This window comes from Silurus meridionalis, chromosome 24 (assembly GCF_014805685.1).
Source record: "Silurus meridionalis isolate SWU-2019-XX chromosome 24, ASM1480568v1, whole genome shotgun sequence".
Classification (NCBI taxonomy): Eukaryota; Metazoa; Chordata; class Actinopteri; order Siluriformes; family Siluridae; genus Silurus; species Silurus meridionalis.
The window spans coordinates 2983257-3003016 of record NC_060907.1 but is presented as its reverse complement, the minus strand read 5'-3'; the positions used below and the strand labels follow the sequence as shown (position 1 = coordinate 3003016).

Sequence of the window (19760 nt, the reverse complement as noted above, 5' to 3'; positions counted from 1 at the left end):
AATATTAAGGGGTTCAAACTTAACACGCATCTAAATCAGTTGGTAAACCGGTTACTTGCATTGACTTGTTGCACAAGAGTCCAGATGCGGTAGACAAAAGGATCTTGGACGAGTCGGTTAGGATGGAGTCAGATGTTCTCCCAGCTTCTCCTGAAGATCAGAGCAGTTGGTGTTTTGAAGATAAAGCTTGCTGGAAAATCTCAAAAGAGATTTGAGATCTCGTCTCGAAGAGTCGCTGCTGAGCTGTTCGAAGCACCCGACTCTCCAGGCCATCGGGCCCAGACGCCGGGCCCGGGGTCCGAGCCTTCGTCGAGCCGAGTGAGCGAGTTGCTCTCTTGACTGAACTCTTGACTGGACCCGACTGCACTCTGACTGGACAATGATTAGTTGGGTTCAAGATGTTTTAAAGGTCCTGAACCCCACCCATCCTTGGGGGAATGGCCAATGCTATGGCCTGAAATTTTGGAGGGAAAAACTTCCTTTGTTCATGCATCTGTGGGCACTGTTTCCGGGCTATACTTGCTTTTGGAGGACTTTAAAGTTTTATTCAAAGTGAATCAAGATGTATGTTTGTATCATGTGAAGTGGGACATTCTATTTATTATTTAATTAATAAAAGAATGCTCCCTTTTAGTGAGTGTGTGTGTGTGTGTGTGTGTGTGTGTGTGTGTGTGTCTGCATAAGTGTGTGTGTCACAAACAGATGTACTAGGGCCGAGTCCTGAGAGTGAATTGTTTTATGGTCTGAGGGTCTCTGTGAATTCAACCAGAGAGGCCAGGGGGGTTATCTGGTTTTCGGGGTGGTGCTTGTGTGTGTGTGTGTGTGTGTGTGTGTGTGTGTGTGTGTGTGTGTGTGTGTGGTATAGAGACTGGCTTGTGTTATCAGTCTTCCGGGGGGATATGACACTGTGGTATACAAGCTCTCAATTAAAGTGTAAGCCGTGGTGCTCATCCTTTGATTGAAAAGCAGATGTCAGGGGTTAAAAGGAAATTCCTGAGACATGAAGTCTAAATAACATGTGCCAGACGCTACAACCACTAGACACCACATAAACCACCTTAAATTGTTTACTGTTTTACTGTTTACTGTTTTACTGTTTTACTGTTTACTGCTATAAATCTATTTTAGAAATTTCCCCACTGTGGGACGAATAAAGGTTTATCTTATCTTATCTTAGACATATTTTGTATATACACCTTTCTTTCTTATATATATCTTTACATATTCTTATATTTTATATAGTTGTATGCTTTCTTTTTCTTTGTTGTTATTTTTCTCCCCATTCTATTCCTTCATACCGGACCGTTGTAAAAAGCATTTCACTGCATTTCATACCCTGTATGTATGTGTATGTGACAAATAAAATTTGATTAGATTTGATTAAATTTGATCCATTATGTGGGCACAGCTGTCTTCCGCTTGGATCGAAGCTATCCTCAGGACAGTCAAGAGAGTGAAAGAAGGTCAGTCACTCACTGTGAATCAGTTCCAGAGGCTGCAAGGATTTATGGCAGCAGCACCATTGTGATTTTACTCAGTTCTTCTGCACATGAGACCCCTCCAGTGGTGACCCCTCCAGGGTTCTTCCGAAAGGTCAATCCACTTCGTACTATCAAGGTCTCGCAGTGAGCTCTGTGAGCAATAGATATGTGGAAAGAACCTTTTTTCTTGTCTCAGGGCCCTGTCCTGGGAGCTAATTGTCATCATGTAATGATAACGGGTTATAGTTACTCCTAAATATTTAAATTAAGTTGAATTGACGGTAATGGAATTAACATTACACTTATTTGTCTGTTCGTCCGGCAAACAGACAGTATAATTTTATATTAATTCTATAAAGAGGTATCTCCTGGCCAAGAAAGACGTAACCCCTTTTACTTTATACCGTAAATTAAATTAATTAAATAGAGCATGTAGTTCAGACCTGATGTTGCAGGAACTTCGCATTTATGGAACGTACTCAGAGACAATCACTTATGAAAAATACGGCATTTAATGAATGAGACAAACACAACATAAAACTAACTACACAAACAAACAAACAAAAGAAATAAAGAAAATAAAAATTTAAATAAAATAAAAGAAAGTTGAAATTAGGAAAGGAGGAAGAGTAAGGAAAAAAAAGGAGGAAAAAAGAAAGGAAAGGCACCTTACTTCAAATTAATCACATCCTAACTGAGAAATCGTCACGGAAATTTAAATTCGCCTTAATATTAAGGGGTTCAAACTTAACACGCATCTAAATTAGTTGGTAAACCGGTTACTTGCATTGACTTGTTGCACAAGAGTCCGGATGCGGTAGACAAAAGAATCTTGGACGAGTCGGTTAGGATGGAGTCAGATGTTCTCCCAGCTTCTCCTGAAGATCAGAGCAGTTGGTGTTTTGAAGATAAAGCTTGCTGGAAAATCTCAAAAGAGATTTGAGATCTCGTCCCGAAGAGTCGCTGCTGAGCTGTTCGAAGCACCCGACTCTCCAGGCCATCGGGTCCCCGGGCCTTCGGGCCCCGGGGGTCCGAGCCTTTCCGGTCGAGCCGAGTGAGCGAGTTGCTCTCTTGACTGAACTCTGACTGGACCCGACTGCACTCTGACTGGACAATGATTAGTTGGGTTCAAGATGTTTTAAAGGTCCTGAACCCCACCCATCCTTGGGGAATGGCCAATGCTATGGCCTGAAATTTTGGAGGGAAAAACTTCCTTTGTTCATGCATCTGTGGGCATGGTTTCCGGGCTATACTTGCTTTTGGAGGACTTTAAAGTTTTATTCAAAGTGAATCAAGATGTATGTTTGTATCATGTGAAGTGGGACATTCTATTTATTATTTAATTAATAAAAGAATGCTCCCTTTTAGTGAGTGTGTGTATGTGTGTGTGTGTGTGTGTGTGTGTGTGTCTGCATATGTGTGTGTCACAAACAGATGTACTAGGGCCGAGTCCTGAGAGTGAATTGTTTTATGGTCTGAGGGTCGCTGTGAATTCAACCAGAGAGGCCAGGGGGTTATCTGGTTTTCGGGTGGTGCTTGTGTGTGTGTGTGTGTGTGTGTGTGTGTGTGTGTGTGTGTGTGTGTGTGTGGTATAGAGACTGGCTTGTGTTATCAGTCTTCCGGGGGTATGACACTGTGGTATACAAGCTCTCAATTAAAGTGTAAGCCGTGGTGCTCATCCTTTGATTGAAAAGCAGATGTCAGGGTTAAAAGGAAATTCCTGAGACATGAAGTCTAAATAACATGTGCCAGACGCTACAACCACTAGACACCACATAAACCACCTTAAATTGTTTACTGTTTTACTGTTTACTGTTTTACTGTTTTACTGTTTACTGCTATAAATCTATTTTAGAAATTTCCCCACTGTGGGACGAATAAAGGTTTATCTTATCTTATCTTAGACATATTTTGTATATACACCTTTCTTTCTTATATATATCTTTACATATTCTTATATTTTATATAGTTGTATGCTTTCTTTTCTTTGTTGTTATTTTCTCCCATTCTATTCCTTCATACCGGACCGTTGTAAAAGCATTTCACTGCATTTCATACCCTGTATGTATGTGTATGTGACAAATAAAATTTGATTAGATTTGATTAAATTTGATCCATTATGTGGGCACAGCTGTCTTCCGCTTGGATCGAAGCTATCCTCAGGACAGTCAAGAGAGTGAAAGAAGGTCAGTCACTCACTGTGAATCAGTTCCAGAGGCTGCAAGGATTTATGGCAGCAGCACCATTGTGATTTTACTCAGTTCTTCTGCACATGAGACCCTCCAGTGGTGACCCTCCAGGGTTCTTCCGAAGGTCAATCCACTTCGTACTATCAAGGTCTCGCAGTGAGCTCTGTGAGCAATAGATATGTGGAAAGAACCTTTTTTCTTGTCTCAGGGCCCTGTCCTGGGAGCTAATTGTCATCATGTAATGATAAATATGGATGCATCCCTCATAGGGTGGGTCATGAGTGGCTAGGTTGGTAGAACAAGCTCCATCTCACGTGGCACATAAACTGCCTGGAGATGCTGGCCATGTTTCTAGCTCTGAAACACTTCCTCCCAGACCTGAGGGATCACCATGTGCTGGTCCGTACAGACAGCACATTGATGGTCTCTTACATCGACCACCAGGGGGTCTTCAATCTCGCCCCTATACAGGCTGGCACGGCAGATCTTTCTGTGGTCTAATCAAAAAGCAAGTGCCCTTTGAAGGCAACGGCCAAGGCCCAGGGAATGGAAGCTTCACCCCAAGGTGGTGGAGCGTATATGGCGGAGGTCTCACAGAGCACAAGTGGATCTGTTTGCAACTGTAGAGAAATCACACTGTCCCCTCTGGTTCTCCCACACTTACACAGCACCAGGAGGCTGAGGTCCGGAATACGATCCAAAGTGCCTGTATAGGATTTGGCCATTGTGTTGGCAGCTCTATCTGAGCTGCCCTTCAAACCTTTGACCGAGGTGGCCCTAAGGTACCTGTCGGTAAAGACTGCCTTTCTTTTGCCGATATCCTCCTTTAAAAGGATCGGGGACCTACCAGCCCTGTCTCTCCTGGAGTTTACCCCTGGCATGGCCAGGTCTTTTCTCTACACTAAAGCTGGGTATGTACCTAGGGTACCTACGGATCTCCCAAGACCTGTCATTTCGCAGGCATCCTGCCCTCCTCCCTTCCTAGCTCCAGACCAGGAGAAGCAAAATTGACTGTGTCTAGTTCGAGCACTGGATACGTACCTCAACAGGACTAGTCTTTGGAGAAAGTCAAACAACTGTTTGTCTGCTATGGCCCTCACAGGAAAAAGGAGAGTCTGCCAAAAAGCAGACTCTCAGCAGATGAATAGTGGATGCTATTTTCTCTGGTTATGAGTCTTCTTTTTCTCCCACTCCTTTCAGAGTCAAGGCTCATTCAACCTGGAGTATAGCAGCCTCAATAGCCTGGTCCATGGGGTCCCCTGCAAGACACGTAACATGTAACGCGGCTGGTTGGTCCAGCCCTTTGACCTTTGTCAGGTTTTATGACATCAGAGCCACTCCTGGCTCCTCTGTTTTGCACGCTGGTGGTGCCCAGACACACTAGACAGGGACTCGTCAGTATGGTGTAATTAAATTCTCGTTCCCAAAGCGTTCCGACGCAGCTCGAGTTCCTGAAAGAGAACGTCTCTAGGTTGCATGTTCATGTACCCTGCACAATGACAATAAAGTTGAATCTAATCTAATCTAATCTAATCTAATCTAATCTAATCTAATCTAATCTAACCCTAGTTCCCTGCAGGCCATACTTCCTGCATCCTTGCAAGTGCTTACCTTCTCTTTTCTCAGAAGCTAATGTTGCTATCATCGCTCAGCCATTTTGTAGCCTATCAGCCAGACTATTGGCCGGAAATTGTTCCCCCAGGGAACTAGGGTTATATACAGAACCTAGAGACGTTACATTAGTAACCTAGAGATGATTTTTACGTTTTTACGACTACCTCCTGAAACAGCTCTAAACTAAAATTGACCAAGAGCTATTATTTGGCATCATCATCATCATCACATGACTGAACTGATGGACTTTTGATATATTAGAATCAGAATTTAAAAATGGCTTTTTTACCAAGTATGTTTACACACACAAGGAATTTGACTTGGGGACAGTAGCTTCCAGTGCAGGAGAAGGTACAGACATAATGTAACAAAATATAAGTAAAACAAACAATTAAATAATAATGCAAAATAAACAGAAGTAGAAATATTGTTTAAATGAATGTACGGATGTTATTTACAAGTATGCACTTTAAAAATGGCTTTGCAATACAAAGCAAGACAAAAGGAAAGTTATCGTTAGTAGACAGTTAGTTCTTGGGGCTGTCAGAGAAGAAACATTTACACTGCACGGTGGTGCACTCCGGCCTATTCTCCTGATACCCAAATGTCCACCGTAATCGTTGTGTTTTTTTTAATTAATTTTGCATCAAGATATTTAATTAGAAAAGGGTTTGTACAGTATTCTACAGATCACACTGTATTATTGCTATAAGATTTGAGATGTCATGTGTATCAAAATGCTAAAATGTTAAAATCTTTTACAAAGTGTAGAAACTCTGACATTAAGCACAGACAGATAAAGACTTTTAAAATTGTGCATATATGTGTAATATCCATCGAGTAAAGCTCTTATAATTTGCACTTATTAAAAAGATTAGACAGCTTCTGATCAATCAGAATCCAGACGTCCCAGGCAATTACATTAACTTCTAGTCATATAAAATATACATTACAAGATTCAAAGATCAGAATTGGTATGTTTATTGTGAATTGTAGTACTCACAGTGGTTCACATAGTGTGAGCAATGGAAAGGAGAGCAATGTTGCCGTCAACCACACCACGTCCACAAGCATCCTGCCTGCTGGATTTGGGTCAGTCTGAAGAAGTGTGTGTGTGCAAGAAAATAACTTACCTCTCTTAAATATCAACATGCCCACCCTCTTTTGACGTAAAGATCAATACACTACAGTACTTTGAACTGTGTTTTGAAACTTACACACAAGCACACAAATCATACTTTTTGCTCAACCCCCTGTAGGGACTTGCTAAATCCGGATAAAAAAAATATAATAAGATAAATCTTAATGCTAAAATAAAAGACAAGTAATGGATGTTACCTGGTGTGTGTGGCCTCAACAGGAGGCAAGAGACTTTTGACCTCATGACCTAGACGTTGAGACATCTTGTCAATTGTTATTTCAATTTTGCTTAAACCACAAAATGTATTATTATTATTATTATTATTATTATTATTATTATTATTATTATTATTATTATTATAGAATTGTAATAATTCTTAGCAGAACAAATATAACCAGTTTTTGACAGCAAACATCTTTTGTTGAAACTGAATTTTCAATTAAATGCTGAGCATCAAACATAAATAATGTAGACACCAGGACAGTTATAAATTAGAAAAGAAAGAATAATGCCTACAATGACCATTCAAAATATTATATTGTACACATACGATATTTAACATAGTTTATAAAGTAAAAAATCTGACAAGTGAAATATGTTGAATATTTCCTTACAATGGCACCTATAAGGGGTGTGATATTATTGAAATGAATAACATTTCTATATTAGTAATAATAATAATATGATATTTTATTGTGTATCTGTCCAGCACTGTTTTGTATTGTCTGTTTGCACTGGGATACACTTTATGTGGCTTGGACAACTTTTACGCATTAGCTCTATATTTTAATATGTAGTTTTATGTTGTTTAATGTAGCACCAGGGTTCTGGAGAAACGTTGTCTCATTTCACTGTGTACTGTTTCTGCCAGATAAGGTTAAAATGACAATAAAAGCTTCTTGACTTGACTTGACTGGGTAACGGTGCTCCCTAATAGCAGTGGCCCCTTGGCAGCAGGATATTGTTTCTGCATATCCACATTGCATGTCGACAGGATCTGATTCATGTAGTCTCTATGCCACAACTTAAAGGATCTGCTGCTGAAGTCTTGGTGCCAGATATCACAGCATGCCGTGTTTTTCTGGAATATATCGCAAAGACATTGTGGACTAAAAATATTTACACCTACACAGATTGTGAACTGGATAAACTAATATGTATTACTATAGGCATAGCAGAACTCAACTGTCAATGACCTGTGAGGCCAAGGCTATTTATCTAGGCTGAGATTCTTGGAAATGACACATTTGGAGTTTGATCTGTTTAATATTTGAAAAACGTATCTGTGTTCAATGTTGGTTTGTTGAGCAAAGTTAAACTCTGTTTATTGAAGCTATCTGAAAGTTTTAGAGAACTATTTTTTCATACAGAAAAAATTTGCACAATAATATGTTTTTAGCAGGTTTTCCTTATTGTTTTTAATTAACAAAACTTTCTTTATCACTTCACTGTTTAAAGCTATAAATAATTTTTTACAACCATTATACAAAGTGAATGGGGAATGTTTACAGCAGTGCATTTACATAAATCAAAAACAATCTGCTTATTGCACATAAATCGTTAGGGTCAAAAATCTGTTATGCGATGGGAGCAACACAACAGAATATATAGCATTTTTTTTTTTTTATTGTTCCTAAATATTTTTCATTAATTTGTTCTTTCCTTCACTCATTCATTCATTCAGACAACTATATCTGTTTTTTGTTTTCCAAGATTTGGATCCTGTTTTGGTTTTGTGTTTTTGCTCTTGGATTGATGATCATGATTCATGTTTATATGCAGACTCGTCACCATCTTGGATTAGTCCAATGAGCGTGGTGTCATCTGCAAATTTCAGGAGTTTGACAGTTGGGTCACTTGATATGCAGTCATTCGTATAAAGGAGAATAGCAGTGGGGAAAGGACACACCCTGAGGAGCACCAGTGCTGACTGTCTGAATACTGGAGGTAACACCTCCCAGTCTCACCTGTTGTTTCCTGCCTGTCAGGAAGCTGGTGATCCATTGACAGATGGCAGGGGGTATAGTAAGGTTTAGGAGTTTGGAGTGGAGGATTCCCGGAATTATTGTATTGAAAGCCGAACTAAAGTCAACAAACAAAATCCGGGCATATGTTCCTGGGCAGTCAAGGTGTTGCAGAATGTAGTTTAGCCCCATGTTGACTGCGTCATCCACCGATCTGTTTGCTCGGTATGCAAACTGTAGGGGATCCAGCAGCTGTTCTGTCACCTTCTTTAGATGGGCCAATACCAGCTTTTCAAAGGTCTTCATGACGACAGATGTCAGAGCGACAGGCCTGTAGTCATTCAGTCCAGTAATGGAGGGTTTCTTGGGGACTGGGATGATTGTGGAGAGTTTAAAGCAGGAGGGACCTCACACAACTCCAGTGATCTGTTGAAGATAGAGGTGAAAATGGGAGCCAGTTGGTCAGCACATGCTTTGAGACAGGAGGGAGACACCGTCTGGGCGGGAGCCTTTCTTGTCTTCTGTCTCTGAAAGAGCCGATACACATCCTTTTCACAAATCGTGAGCGCAACTTGAGTGCTGGAAGGAGTTGTAAGAGAAATCCAGAGGTGTGATGGGGGCAGACATTGGGCTGGGTTGGATGAGAGGTGTGAAGATATTGTCCTCAAACCTGCAGTAGAAGGTGTTAAGGTCGTCAGCCAGGTCTTTGTTTGCTTCAGTGGGAGGGTGGTCTCCTGTAGTTTGTGATATTTTGCAGGCCTTTCCACACTGATGCAGGGTCGTTAGCTGAAAACCTGCTTTTCAGCTTTTCAGAGTAACTTCTTTTGGCTATTCTGATCTCCTTTGTCAGTTGGTTCCTGGCCTGCTTGTACAGAGCTTTGTCCTCCCTCTGTATGCATCTTCCTTGGCATGTCGAAGTTTTTCAGTTTGGCTGTGAACCATGGCTTGTTGTTACTGAACTTGCAGAAGGTTTTGGTTGGCACACATGTCTTCACAAAACTGATGTAGGATGTCACAGTGTCAGTCAGCTCATCCAGGCTGTCAGTTCCAGCCTCAAAGACACTCCAATCAGTGCACTCAAAGCAGTCTTGTAGTTCCTGCTTTGCCTCACTGGTCCATCTCTTCACTGTTTTGACTACAGGCTTAACAGATTTTAGTTTCTGCCTGTATGTTGGAATAAGATGAACCAAGCAGTGATCAGAGTTCCCTAAAGCTGCCCGGGGTACAGAGCGTCTGAGTCCTTAAGAACGGTGTAGCAATGATCCAGTGTGTTTTTCCTCTTGTCGGACAGTTAATATGTTGCCTGTATTTTGGAAGTTCTACTGTTAGTTTTGCTCTGTTAAAGTCTCCAAGGATAATAAAAAGAGAATCCGGATGTTTTTGCTCCAAGCCGGATATTTGGTTTGCCAGGTTTTGCAGTGCATCATTCACGTTGGCCTGAGGTGGGATGTAAACTCGGTCAGAATGAATGAGGAAAATTCCGTGAGTAAAACGGTTTACAGTTTATTACCAGTGATTCCAAGTTTGGGCTGCAGTATTTATCCAGCACTGTGACATCTGTACACCAACGTTCGTTAATGTAGAATTCGATTCACCTGGCGAACCTCCGCTCACTGCCGAACAAAATGGACGAACTAACTCTTCTTAACGGAACAAACAAAGATTTTGCATGCTCCGCTGCTCTCTGTTTTACTGAAACTTGGCTCAGTCGCTCAATCCCGGACAGCGGATTACTTCTCTCGGGCTTTCACTTACACCGAGCGGATCGCGTAAAGGAGCTATCGGGCAAAACGAAAGGCGGCGGAATCTGCCAGCTAGTATATATATATATACTAGCTGGCGATATACATCGCCAGCTAGTATATCCTCTTGTCTAAACAGGAAACAACTAGGTCAGGTTTCTTTTCTCTGTATGTGTATAAATACGCTCTGCTACCTGCAATAAACTGAAGAGGAAGCATTTGCTGTGTGCGGTGTGATTCTTCCCTGAATTCAGAAAGGCCTACGGGCATCGCAGATCGTATGGAAAACCTCTCCAAGAATTAAGTTTCGTTTGGGCATGATAAAAATCTAACAATACATATGGGAAATGAGGTGACCATTTGCTGAAGTTTTGGGAGTGGAATGTTATCCTTTATGTGTCTGATACTGGGTTTGCGGTACGCACTTCCGGTTTCGTGGCACGCACGTCCGGTTTTGCAACAAGCACTTCCGGGTCGGTGGCCATTTTGAGGTTTTCCCACGCTGCCCGGCATTTAAGGACTCTATGAACTCTCCCTCCCTGCCGGATTATCTCTTTTCTCACAAATTGTTTCTGAGATTTTCCTGTCCCCCGGAAGATTTAGGAGCGACATGTTGAAAGGCAATTCTAATGCACTGAGCATGGTCCTCAGTTCCCGGCTCATCGGAAGACCTCTCCACAAACAGCCCTTTGTCCAGAACCCATGACTTTGTCTCTGCCTGTGGAGATAATGTCGGTGCACTTATGGCTCACAGAGAAGGAGAGACTCCGCTCTGAGGGGCTCTGCCTCTATTGTGGGGAAACAGGGCACATGGCGGTTTTCCTTGGCTCTGGTAACACAACCCCCATCTAGAATGGAACGGTGGATGGGGGTGCTCTACCAGACCCGCTGTCTTGCCCCAACCGGTCCTGCACCTTTCCCGCCACGTCAGGAGCCTCAACCTGATCTCAGCTCTATCCCGGCGGTCTACCATGACCTGGCAGCCATCTTCAGCAAGGTCAAAGCATCCTCCCTTCCACCACAATGGCCATATGACTGTGCCATTGTCCTGTTGCCTGGAACCTCTCCTTCCCATGTATGTTTGTACCATCTGTCTGGACTTGAGCGGGGGGCCATGCACCAGCATATTCAAGAGTCTTTCTCTGCCAGGATTATTCACCCTTTATCCTCCCCTTCTGGGGCTGGGTTCTTCTTCGAAATGGCCTGTACGACAAGGCTAAGAGATGCGATTTTCATGTCACCACCCCCTCTAATACTCTCAGAATACAGATGAACCTGGGCCATATCCGGGCAGATTCTGGTGGCCCACTGCCTGAAGGGATGCCCGCTGCCTGCCCCAGCTGTGCCCAACACAAAAGCTCCAAAGGCCACCCTACCAGGCTGCTCCGCCCCTTCCTATTCCCAGACGCCCATGGTCAAATATTGCACTTGAACCTATCATCCGGTTTCCCCGCTACTGGGTAGGCCAGAAGGTCTGGTTGCCCACCTGAGACCTCCCTCTCAAGGCTGTATGTAAGAAACTTGCCCCACACCTCATGGGTCCTTTTCCAGTTTCGAATGTTATCAACCCTGTAGCGGTCTGCCTCAAACTCTCCAGAGTCCTCCGGATCCACCCTACTTTCCATATTTCCCATCTCAAACCCGTCTCAGCCTGCGCCTTGGTTCGCCTGGTTACTCCACAGTTTGTTAATTAACCCTCTGGAGTCTGATTTGCCACCGGCGCCCAAACGTGCTTTTTTTTCAGATGCCAGCAAAACGAGCTTAACCCTCTGGAGTCTACTTTCATTTGTGTATACTCACTATATAAACAAAACGTTGTATTTTTTTTTAATGAATACAATAGTCAGGGTGCGCCATCTGTCACCTTTGTCTGCGTAAACTTTGTTTAGAAACACGTCATCAAAAAGCGCTGAAACTCGGCCAATAGCTGACACACGGAAATAAAAAATATATCTTTAGACAGCTTAAAGTGTGTAGTTTTAGAATAAGTCGGTGAAATAAAAAAACATATGTTCCCAATGAATATAAATCATGTGAAACCAAGTAGAGGCACAGATTTTCCACCGCAGGTCATTATCTGATAATGAGCTGTGAGCGGACACGCTATTCACAGGTAAAACAGTCCACACGTTGAGTCTCACACACACACACGCCCCGGACAGTGGCATAAAACAATGCCAGAGAATTTACCTTTTCATCCGAAGAAGATTGCGATTCCCACGAGGAGCGTTTGCATTTTGAAGAGCGAGGACTTTCCAGCAAGTTGCTACAGTGAGTAAGTTATTTAGTCTTACATTCTGATCATATAAAACTAATATTGTTTGTAGACATCTCTGCCTAGCTTTTGTCAGCATTGCCTTTTAATGTTACAACAGAAATCCACCAATATCTGCTCATTTGTAACATTAACTGTTTGTAATTGTATGCCCTAAATATTGTTGACGTTATATTAAGTTATATTTTAGCCTCAGTTCAGTTTTGGTTGGTGTCACTGATCATCCTGAAAGGCTGTTATGTAGTGTTAGCTAGCAGAGATGTTCCGGAATGCTGAGGTGTAAATGCTATATGTACAATGCATGCTAACAAATATATATTGTTCAAGTGTATTCATCAAAAATACTGAAAAATATATTGTTTGATTATTTTTAGGAATGTGGCTGCATCACCCCTGCCTTCACTGGAAACTCACACCAGGCCACGCAGGTTTAGCTACATTTTCAGTTCGACCGAGTAAGTACATATTTTATATTTTCTTAAATTATATTTAGTTTGAATCATTATTGCATTGTATGACATATGCAAACAACTTTACCAATAACACAATTAGTGATGTTCGTGTGTGTGTTTCATAAACAGATGTGATTAAGCACCTGCTCCAAAAAGGGCAAAGGCAGCACACACAGTCCACCATGTCATGGAAGAATAAGACAGATAACGACACAGTTCCATGGAGAGATGTAACCGTGAGTGAGATGTATCGCTACATTGGGCTCTTATTTTACATGGCAATGGTAAAGTTGCCGTCCATCATAGACTACTGGCGACAGAGCAGAATTTTCACAGTTCCCTTTCCAGCAACAATTATGTCAAGGGACAGATACAGGACAATTTCATGGAATGTACACATGAGTCACCCAGATGCAGACAAAGAAAATGACAGAAAGAGGGGCACATCTGAACATGACCGTCTGTTCAGAGTGAAACTGTTTATGGACACAATCTATAAGACATGCAAAGCAATTTATCATCCTAGAAGACAATATAGCCGTGGATGAGAGGATGGTAGCATGCAAAGCTAACACTGAGAGGACACAGTACATGAAAGCCGAGCCAACTAAGTAGGGGTTCAAGTTGTTTGTTCTTGCCAATTCCTCAAATTGATACACTATTATTATTTAATTTATAGTATTGTAGCCCCACAGGCTAGGATTTGTGGAACCCTAGTGTAGTGTATTGTTTTTGTTGCACTCTTTATTTTTTAAACATACTGTACTGTATTGTTTTATTGTTACATAATTCCCTTTTTAATGCTGTCCTTGATAATGTGTATTTTTAAATAAACCACAAAGGAAACGCATTCCTTCTTGTAGTACTGTACTTCTCACTCAGATCCTGGCTTAGTGATCCACAGCTCATTATGTAATCGACAGCTCATTATGCGACCCAGTGTCAACGAAGCTGTCAGTCACAGCATGTCGACGCCCCTTCGCATATGGCCTTTTAAAGTAGAAAGTGTTTTTTAAATTTTAAATCAAAGTATTGTTTAAGGTGAATGAGCAGGCAGGATGATTTTCAAAAAGTCTTGGGAAAACATGTTTACTATAGGTTTTGTGGCCTTATTTCAGTGAGTTTTTTTTTTTTTTAGCTTTTTCAAAAACCACACATATAAGTTGTTTACATATTATGGTAGCCCAGTTTGTGCTGAATACAGTGTAATAAGTCTTTTGTCAATAATATATTTTAAAAGCAACTAAAAAGAACCAAATGTAAGAGCATGTCAAAATCTCTCAAGGGGCCAAAAACACCCTCAGACTCCAGAGGGTTAAATAGGACTGAATGCACAGCCAGCACCTTTGATCTAAAGATAGGATTGTTGAATACTATATCTCTCACATCAAATGCGCTGACTAAAAACAAAATTATAACCGACCAGCTACTTCTTTAGACTTCTTTAATTATTGATGACTTTAATATTCAAATGGTGGACAATTATTGTGCCTTTTAGCTGTTCGTGAACGGTGTGCAGCAGTGGTCCAATGTCCTTTTGGCCCTGGTGGGCTTCTGGAGGTGATGTGCTTTTGGAAGTTTGGCAGTGCACACTTGAAGTTGGCACTGTTAAAGTCTTCCACCACAATGAGCGCAGGGTCCCGAGGTGTAATATAAACAGCACTGACTATGACTGAGCTGAATTACCGAGGTAAAAGGGGCGACATTTGATGGTCAGTAGTTCCAGATTTACTGTGCAGGAGCGTGAAAGAGGAACAATGCTCGTGCTGCTGCACCAGTAGTTGTTCACCATCAGATACACTTCACCTCCCTTTGACTTCCCCAACTCCAGTGTTCTGTCCATGCGGTGAACCGAGGAAAACTCAGCCGGGTGGTGGCGTGGTCCGGTACCGCTGGCTTCAGCCATGTCTTCGTGAAGAACAGAAGGTTGGAGTCCCGAATATCCCTCTGGAACTTGACTCTTGTCCTGAGGTCGTCAAGCTTGTTTTTCCAGAGACTGGACGTTGGCTAACAGGATATTAGGTAAGGGAGCACGGTGTGCGGACATTGGTACAGGTCACGTCCTTTGTTCTTCATCAGGTTCTCACTCGACCAGTATGGGTCCGGGTTTTAAAACAGCGAAAATTATGTAAACCAATGGATATAAGAGTCTCTCTGTCATATGTAATGATGACCATCTTATATAAAAAGGTATCTATTAAAATCAGTATATAAAATATCCAGTACTTTTCTGGATTGCTCTAGGACTGATTTAATGTATTTATATATGAAATAAAATAATGGTCAATGCAGGAAATGTATATCCATGGCACTTGATCATCTATAACTTAATATCTTTAAAGTTTATCTCTTAATATCAATATCAACTTTGATGATTGACAGTAAAGCTCAAAGTGTTTCTTTCCAAAGATATCTAAATTGTGTATGGCGAATGGAGCGATGTGCATTGGCCAGATCTCTGAGTGACAGATCCAGCCTTTGATCCAGAAAACGATTACACATAACCGTCTCCAGCGTTCCAAATGATCAGACATTTTTCAGAACATCTACATGGAATGGCCAAAAGTGAATGATCGACACACATCACACTTCACCAAACGTTAAGACACTCAACAAGGGCATATGAATGTCATGGTCAGGGGTGCACAAATATTTGGCCATAAAATAACAGTGTGAAGTGAAACATTCAGGTGTGTTTTTGAGACATATCTAATAGTAAGAAAGATGTTACAGTTTACAGTTATAGTTCGTCAAAACCAAAATGAATGTATTTAAACGACATACATACTGTCAGCCCCCCTCGGAGGTTCTCAGGCTGCTTTTCTCTACCGCTCTCAGCTGTTTCTTATTCTGATTCCCCTTTATAAGGTCCCGTTACCACCTCACGCGCTGTTGGACCTACTTGATGTCAACTGTGATCTACCTGGTTCCTGACTGCAATCATTCCCTGCTGGTTCCTGCTCCTTCGTCCAATCCTGAGGATTACTCTCGCTTTATGGATTCTCATCGCCTACTGGATTATACCCGCTTTACGGATTATACTCCCCTTTACAGAATATACCTTTCTGATGGATTATACCCGCATTACGGACTAAACCCCCATTATATTTAGTAACACTGCCGGACTTGTGTTTGTGTGTTGAATGCCAATTAAAAGATAATAGAGTTACTTCTGCTGTCTACTCGTGGTCACTATCCTGACACATAGAGTGTATATTACTGCATCAATAAGCATCTGTCAAAGAGCAACTGGAAAGTCATATTGCATATACTTGGAAATAGAATGTGAAATAAAAATGTGTTGCTGTGAAATAAAGAAGCAAATATAAACACTAACCTGGTGTACAAATATTTATTCAGGAAAATATTGTAAATAATAATAATAATGATTATAATAAAGTAATAGCTATTGTCTGAGAAACAATTTCAGTAAAATCTCTTACAAGAAAAATTATTTTGTGCATTCCAGATGCTTTCTTTAATACACTCACCAATACGCTCACCCAATAGCCACTGTAGAAGCTGATATAATATTGAATATAATTCCCAGGCAATAACCAAATTCTCCCCAAACCAAAATTCCAAAGAATGTGTTCTCAGTGGTGGAGGTCTAGTCTTCAGAAGTGGTAACTTTGTGGTTAAGGTGTCGTGGTTAAAACCTAAGTCACCACTGGTTAAGCCTTAGTGGTAATTTGGTTGTTAAAGCTGTAGGTTACTGATCAGAAGGTTGGGGTTCAAGCCCCAGACAAGCTGCCACAAGATAACCATCTGTGTTTCAGGGGCATTGACCCTTCCATCATGGTTGAACCATTGTTCTGACCCCCACCTTTCTAACATTTCTGGGATTTGTGACGAAATTATCTTTTTTCTACTGCCGCCTCCTGGTCAGCGTCGATATTGCAGAGTAAACGATTTTCTTTCTTACAAAAACGAACATGATGAGAATTATGGAGGACAAAAAATTTCATAAAATAAATAAATTAAAAATTAATTCAATTAATTAGAACATGTTTTGGTCGATAAAAAGAATAGTATTTATTTAATGACTTCACACAATTAAATCATTGACTCAAGTTCTGTTTTTTCATATTTTAATGCTGCAGTAGTTAATATAAAGGTAAATAAATGCATGAATGAATAAATGAATAACTACATGATGGAATGCAGAATTAAAGTCAATCATATAAAAACTCAATAACACCAATAAACTAAATAAATATTTAAATGAAAGGAATTCATTTAATTATTACTTTTTTGACCAGAGTGTGTATATCTGAATAAGAAAAAGGGGTCCATTTAAACAAAAATTTTTATATTTTAAAATCTTTAACAGGGTTCCTGATGAATATGTTGTCTTGTCTGTTTTGTCTTGTATAGGTTTTTATTTATGTCTGTACTTTTGAGAGTAACAAACAGCTGGAACCAAATTCCTTGTGTGTGTCAACACACTTGGCCAATAAACCTGATTCTGATTCTGAAAGCTTTTCTTAAACTGTCGCGGAATACACAGAACTCCTCCATATTCTTCTCTCCTACACAAAACCACTTTTAAATAAAGTGTATTTACTGAACACATTCTGATTTCGACATAAAAACTTTTAACATTTGACTTATTTTATTTTTATTTAGGTTTTGGGTCTATAGTCATTATGAATACGTTAAAAACACACAGAACTTCCTGAATTCATTGCAAGAACTTTATTTATGCATGTATATATCGACTCATTAATTTCTGTTTTTAGTGCATCTTTTGGTTGATTCCATGATCAAATCAGGTAATATAATTATTTAAAAAAACAGACCTAGATTAAAGCTGTAGCCGGTGGCCAGCGGTATATAAGCTGTGATATGAGCTGCATTTCCACATTGAGAAGTTTAAGTGGTGCATCCCTCATTTTCCAGGATGTGGCTTAAGCTGCTCAGTCCGATGTATCTATCCCTGTTGTTGTTGTTGTTATCTTGACTCTCCTCCTGCGTGGGCCAGTACTCCAACCAACTGCTCGTTCTGATCGTGTAGTGCCAACTGACGAGACATATAACGGAATTTGAATTTACATAAGAAAATGCACAATATTTAGACCTTTTTCTTACAGAACAGTGATCTTTTGTTTGTGAACAAAATAAAATAATTTTTTAATGACTATTGTTCTCAAACTAGACTGCACTGAGGTAACTTGCAGAATAAATCTGAACAAATTATTGTCTGGGACTGAAAGACTCTTACCGGTGTTTTTCTCTTATTGTGTGTAATAGGAAGAACAAGATAATATCATCAACCAACACATTTGTTCACTGCATGAGAATCATAATACAAACAAATAGAGAAATTTGTGTGCAGCTTGGCTTTAAATGTTAAATTATAGAAATGATGATTTATGTATTTATTATATTCTTTTTTATTTTCACCACAAACCTAATAGACCTAATCAATAAAGAAAAGTTATATAAAAACAAACTTTAGTTCAACTCTGTAATTACACTTGAAGGCCAAAGGAATGTGTAATTACAGTGTAATTACAGCAGGAGGTGAAGTGGCTGGTGCTATGGTGCAGTCAGAACAGCATTAAAAACACACTCAAAACTGTGGAGATGATAGTGGAATTTAGGAAACACCCCTCAACAATGCTCCCCCTCACAACATCCATCAGCCCTGTGTCATCTGTGGAGAACTTCAAGACCTGAAGTGGGAGTCCAACATAAAGTCCATTCTCAAAAAAGCCCAGCAGAGGATGTACTTTCTACACCAATTAAGGAAGTCTGGTCTGCCACAGGAGCTTTTGATGCAGTTCTACACTGCAGTCATTGAATCTGTCCTGTGCTCATCCATCACCAACTGGTTTGGAGCAGCAACAAAACAGGACATCAACAGACTGCAGCAAACAGTTAAAACAGCAGAAAAAAAAATCATTGGTGCTCCCTTGCCCACTCTCCAGGACTTGCGCCATAAAAGAACTAGAAACTGGGCAGGAAAAATCACACAACCTCTTTCAGCTCATTCCTTCTGGCGATGCTACAGAACTCAGGTTTACCAAAACTGCCAGACACAGGAACAGTTTCTTTCCCCAGGCAATCAGCATAATTAACAACTCACCATAAATATATTCCCTGCTTCATATCTATAAGTGCTGCACTTTCAGAACTGTCAGTCATTACATCATCCGGATATGTTACACACACACACTATTACTGCTGTATATTGTACAAAGTTCCAAAGTAACTCTTTATCGTACCTAACGCACAATACTTTTTTTGCACTACATGCACTCTCACACATTATGTACATTACTAATCTTTCATATAATCTGCATTCCTATTTAATACTTGTACTGTCCATATTGTCTCGTATAGTCCATTTTGTCCAAGAGTCACTAACAGCTGGAACCAAATTCCTTGTATGCCAACACACTTAATAAACCTGTAACCAACCAATAATAATAATTGGTTATTGTAATAAACCAATAAATCTGATTCTGATTCAGATAATTACCCCGGACCAACCTATACATGGTTTATCCTTAAAACCAAGTCTCAAACACACAACTGCAGTGTAGGATGAAGAACAAAAAACATGTAATTGAGTTAAAGTAGAGAAACACGTGGTAAAATATCACGCCAGTAAAAGTGTACATTTGAAATTTCACTTGAGTAAAAGTACAAAATGTACTTAAGTATCCAAAAGCACTATAATTTATTATGAATATAATGTTCATATTATCATTATTTTGCTTAATCAACTCAGTTCATGTGAAAAGACTCGAATGTGACTCTTAGCACACTGATTTATTAATAGAATGATATTAATGACTTAAACACTGATTGATTTCTATTACAATCATCATGAGCACAAAACCTTCTTCTCAACTACTTCACACAAATTGCACAAATAATCCGTGTGTTGTGAG

At 40.3% G+C, this 19760-nt stretch overlaps 2 protein-coding genes across 3 annotated transcripts in view; both read right to left on the bottom strand.

Moving 5' to 3' along the window:
• The window catches only part of LOC124378332 (complement C3-like), a 59314-nt gene extending 52905 nt beyond the window's left edge, over positions 1 to 6409 (bottom strand). For both annotated transcript variants that reach the window (XR_006924206.1, XM_046837927.1), the window contains exon 1: positions 6288 to 6409. Coding sequence is in view for 1 of the 2 variants with exons in the window: in XM_046837927.1 (XP_046693883.1) it covers positions 6288 to 6358 (71 nt within the window). In the remaining variant the exon portion in view is untranslated. The remainder of the gene's footprint in view (positions 1 to 6287) is intronic.
• Positions 6410 to 17541: 11132 nt separating this feature from the next.
• The window catches only part of LOC124378333 (complement C3-like), an 80348-nt gene continuing 78129 nt past the window's right edge, over positions 17542 to 19760 (bottom strand). Inside the window, exon 41 of the mRNA XM_046837928.1 lies at positions 17542 to 17881. Within this exon, the coding sequence (XP_046693884.1) occupies positions 17734 to 17881 (148 nt within the window). The 3' untranslated portion in view covers positions 17542 to 17733. The remainder of the gene's footprint in view (positions 17882 to 19760) is intronic.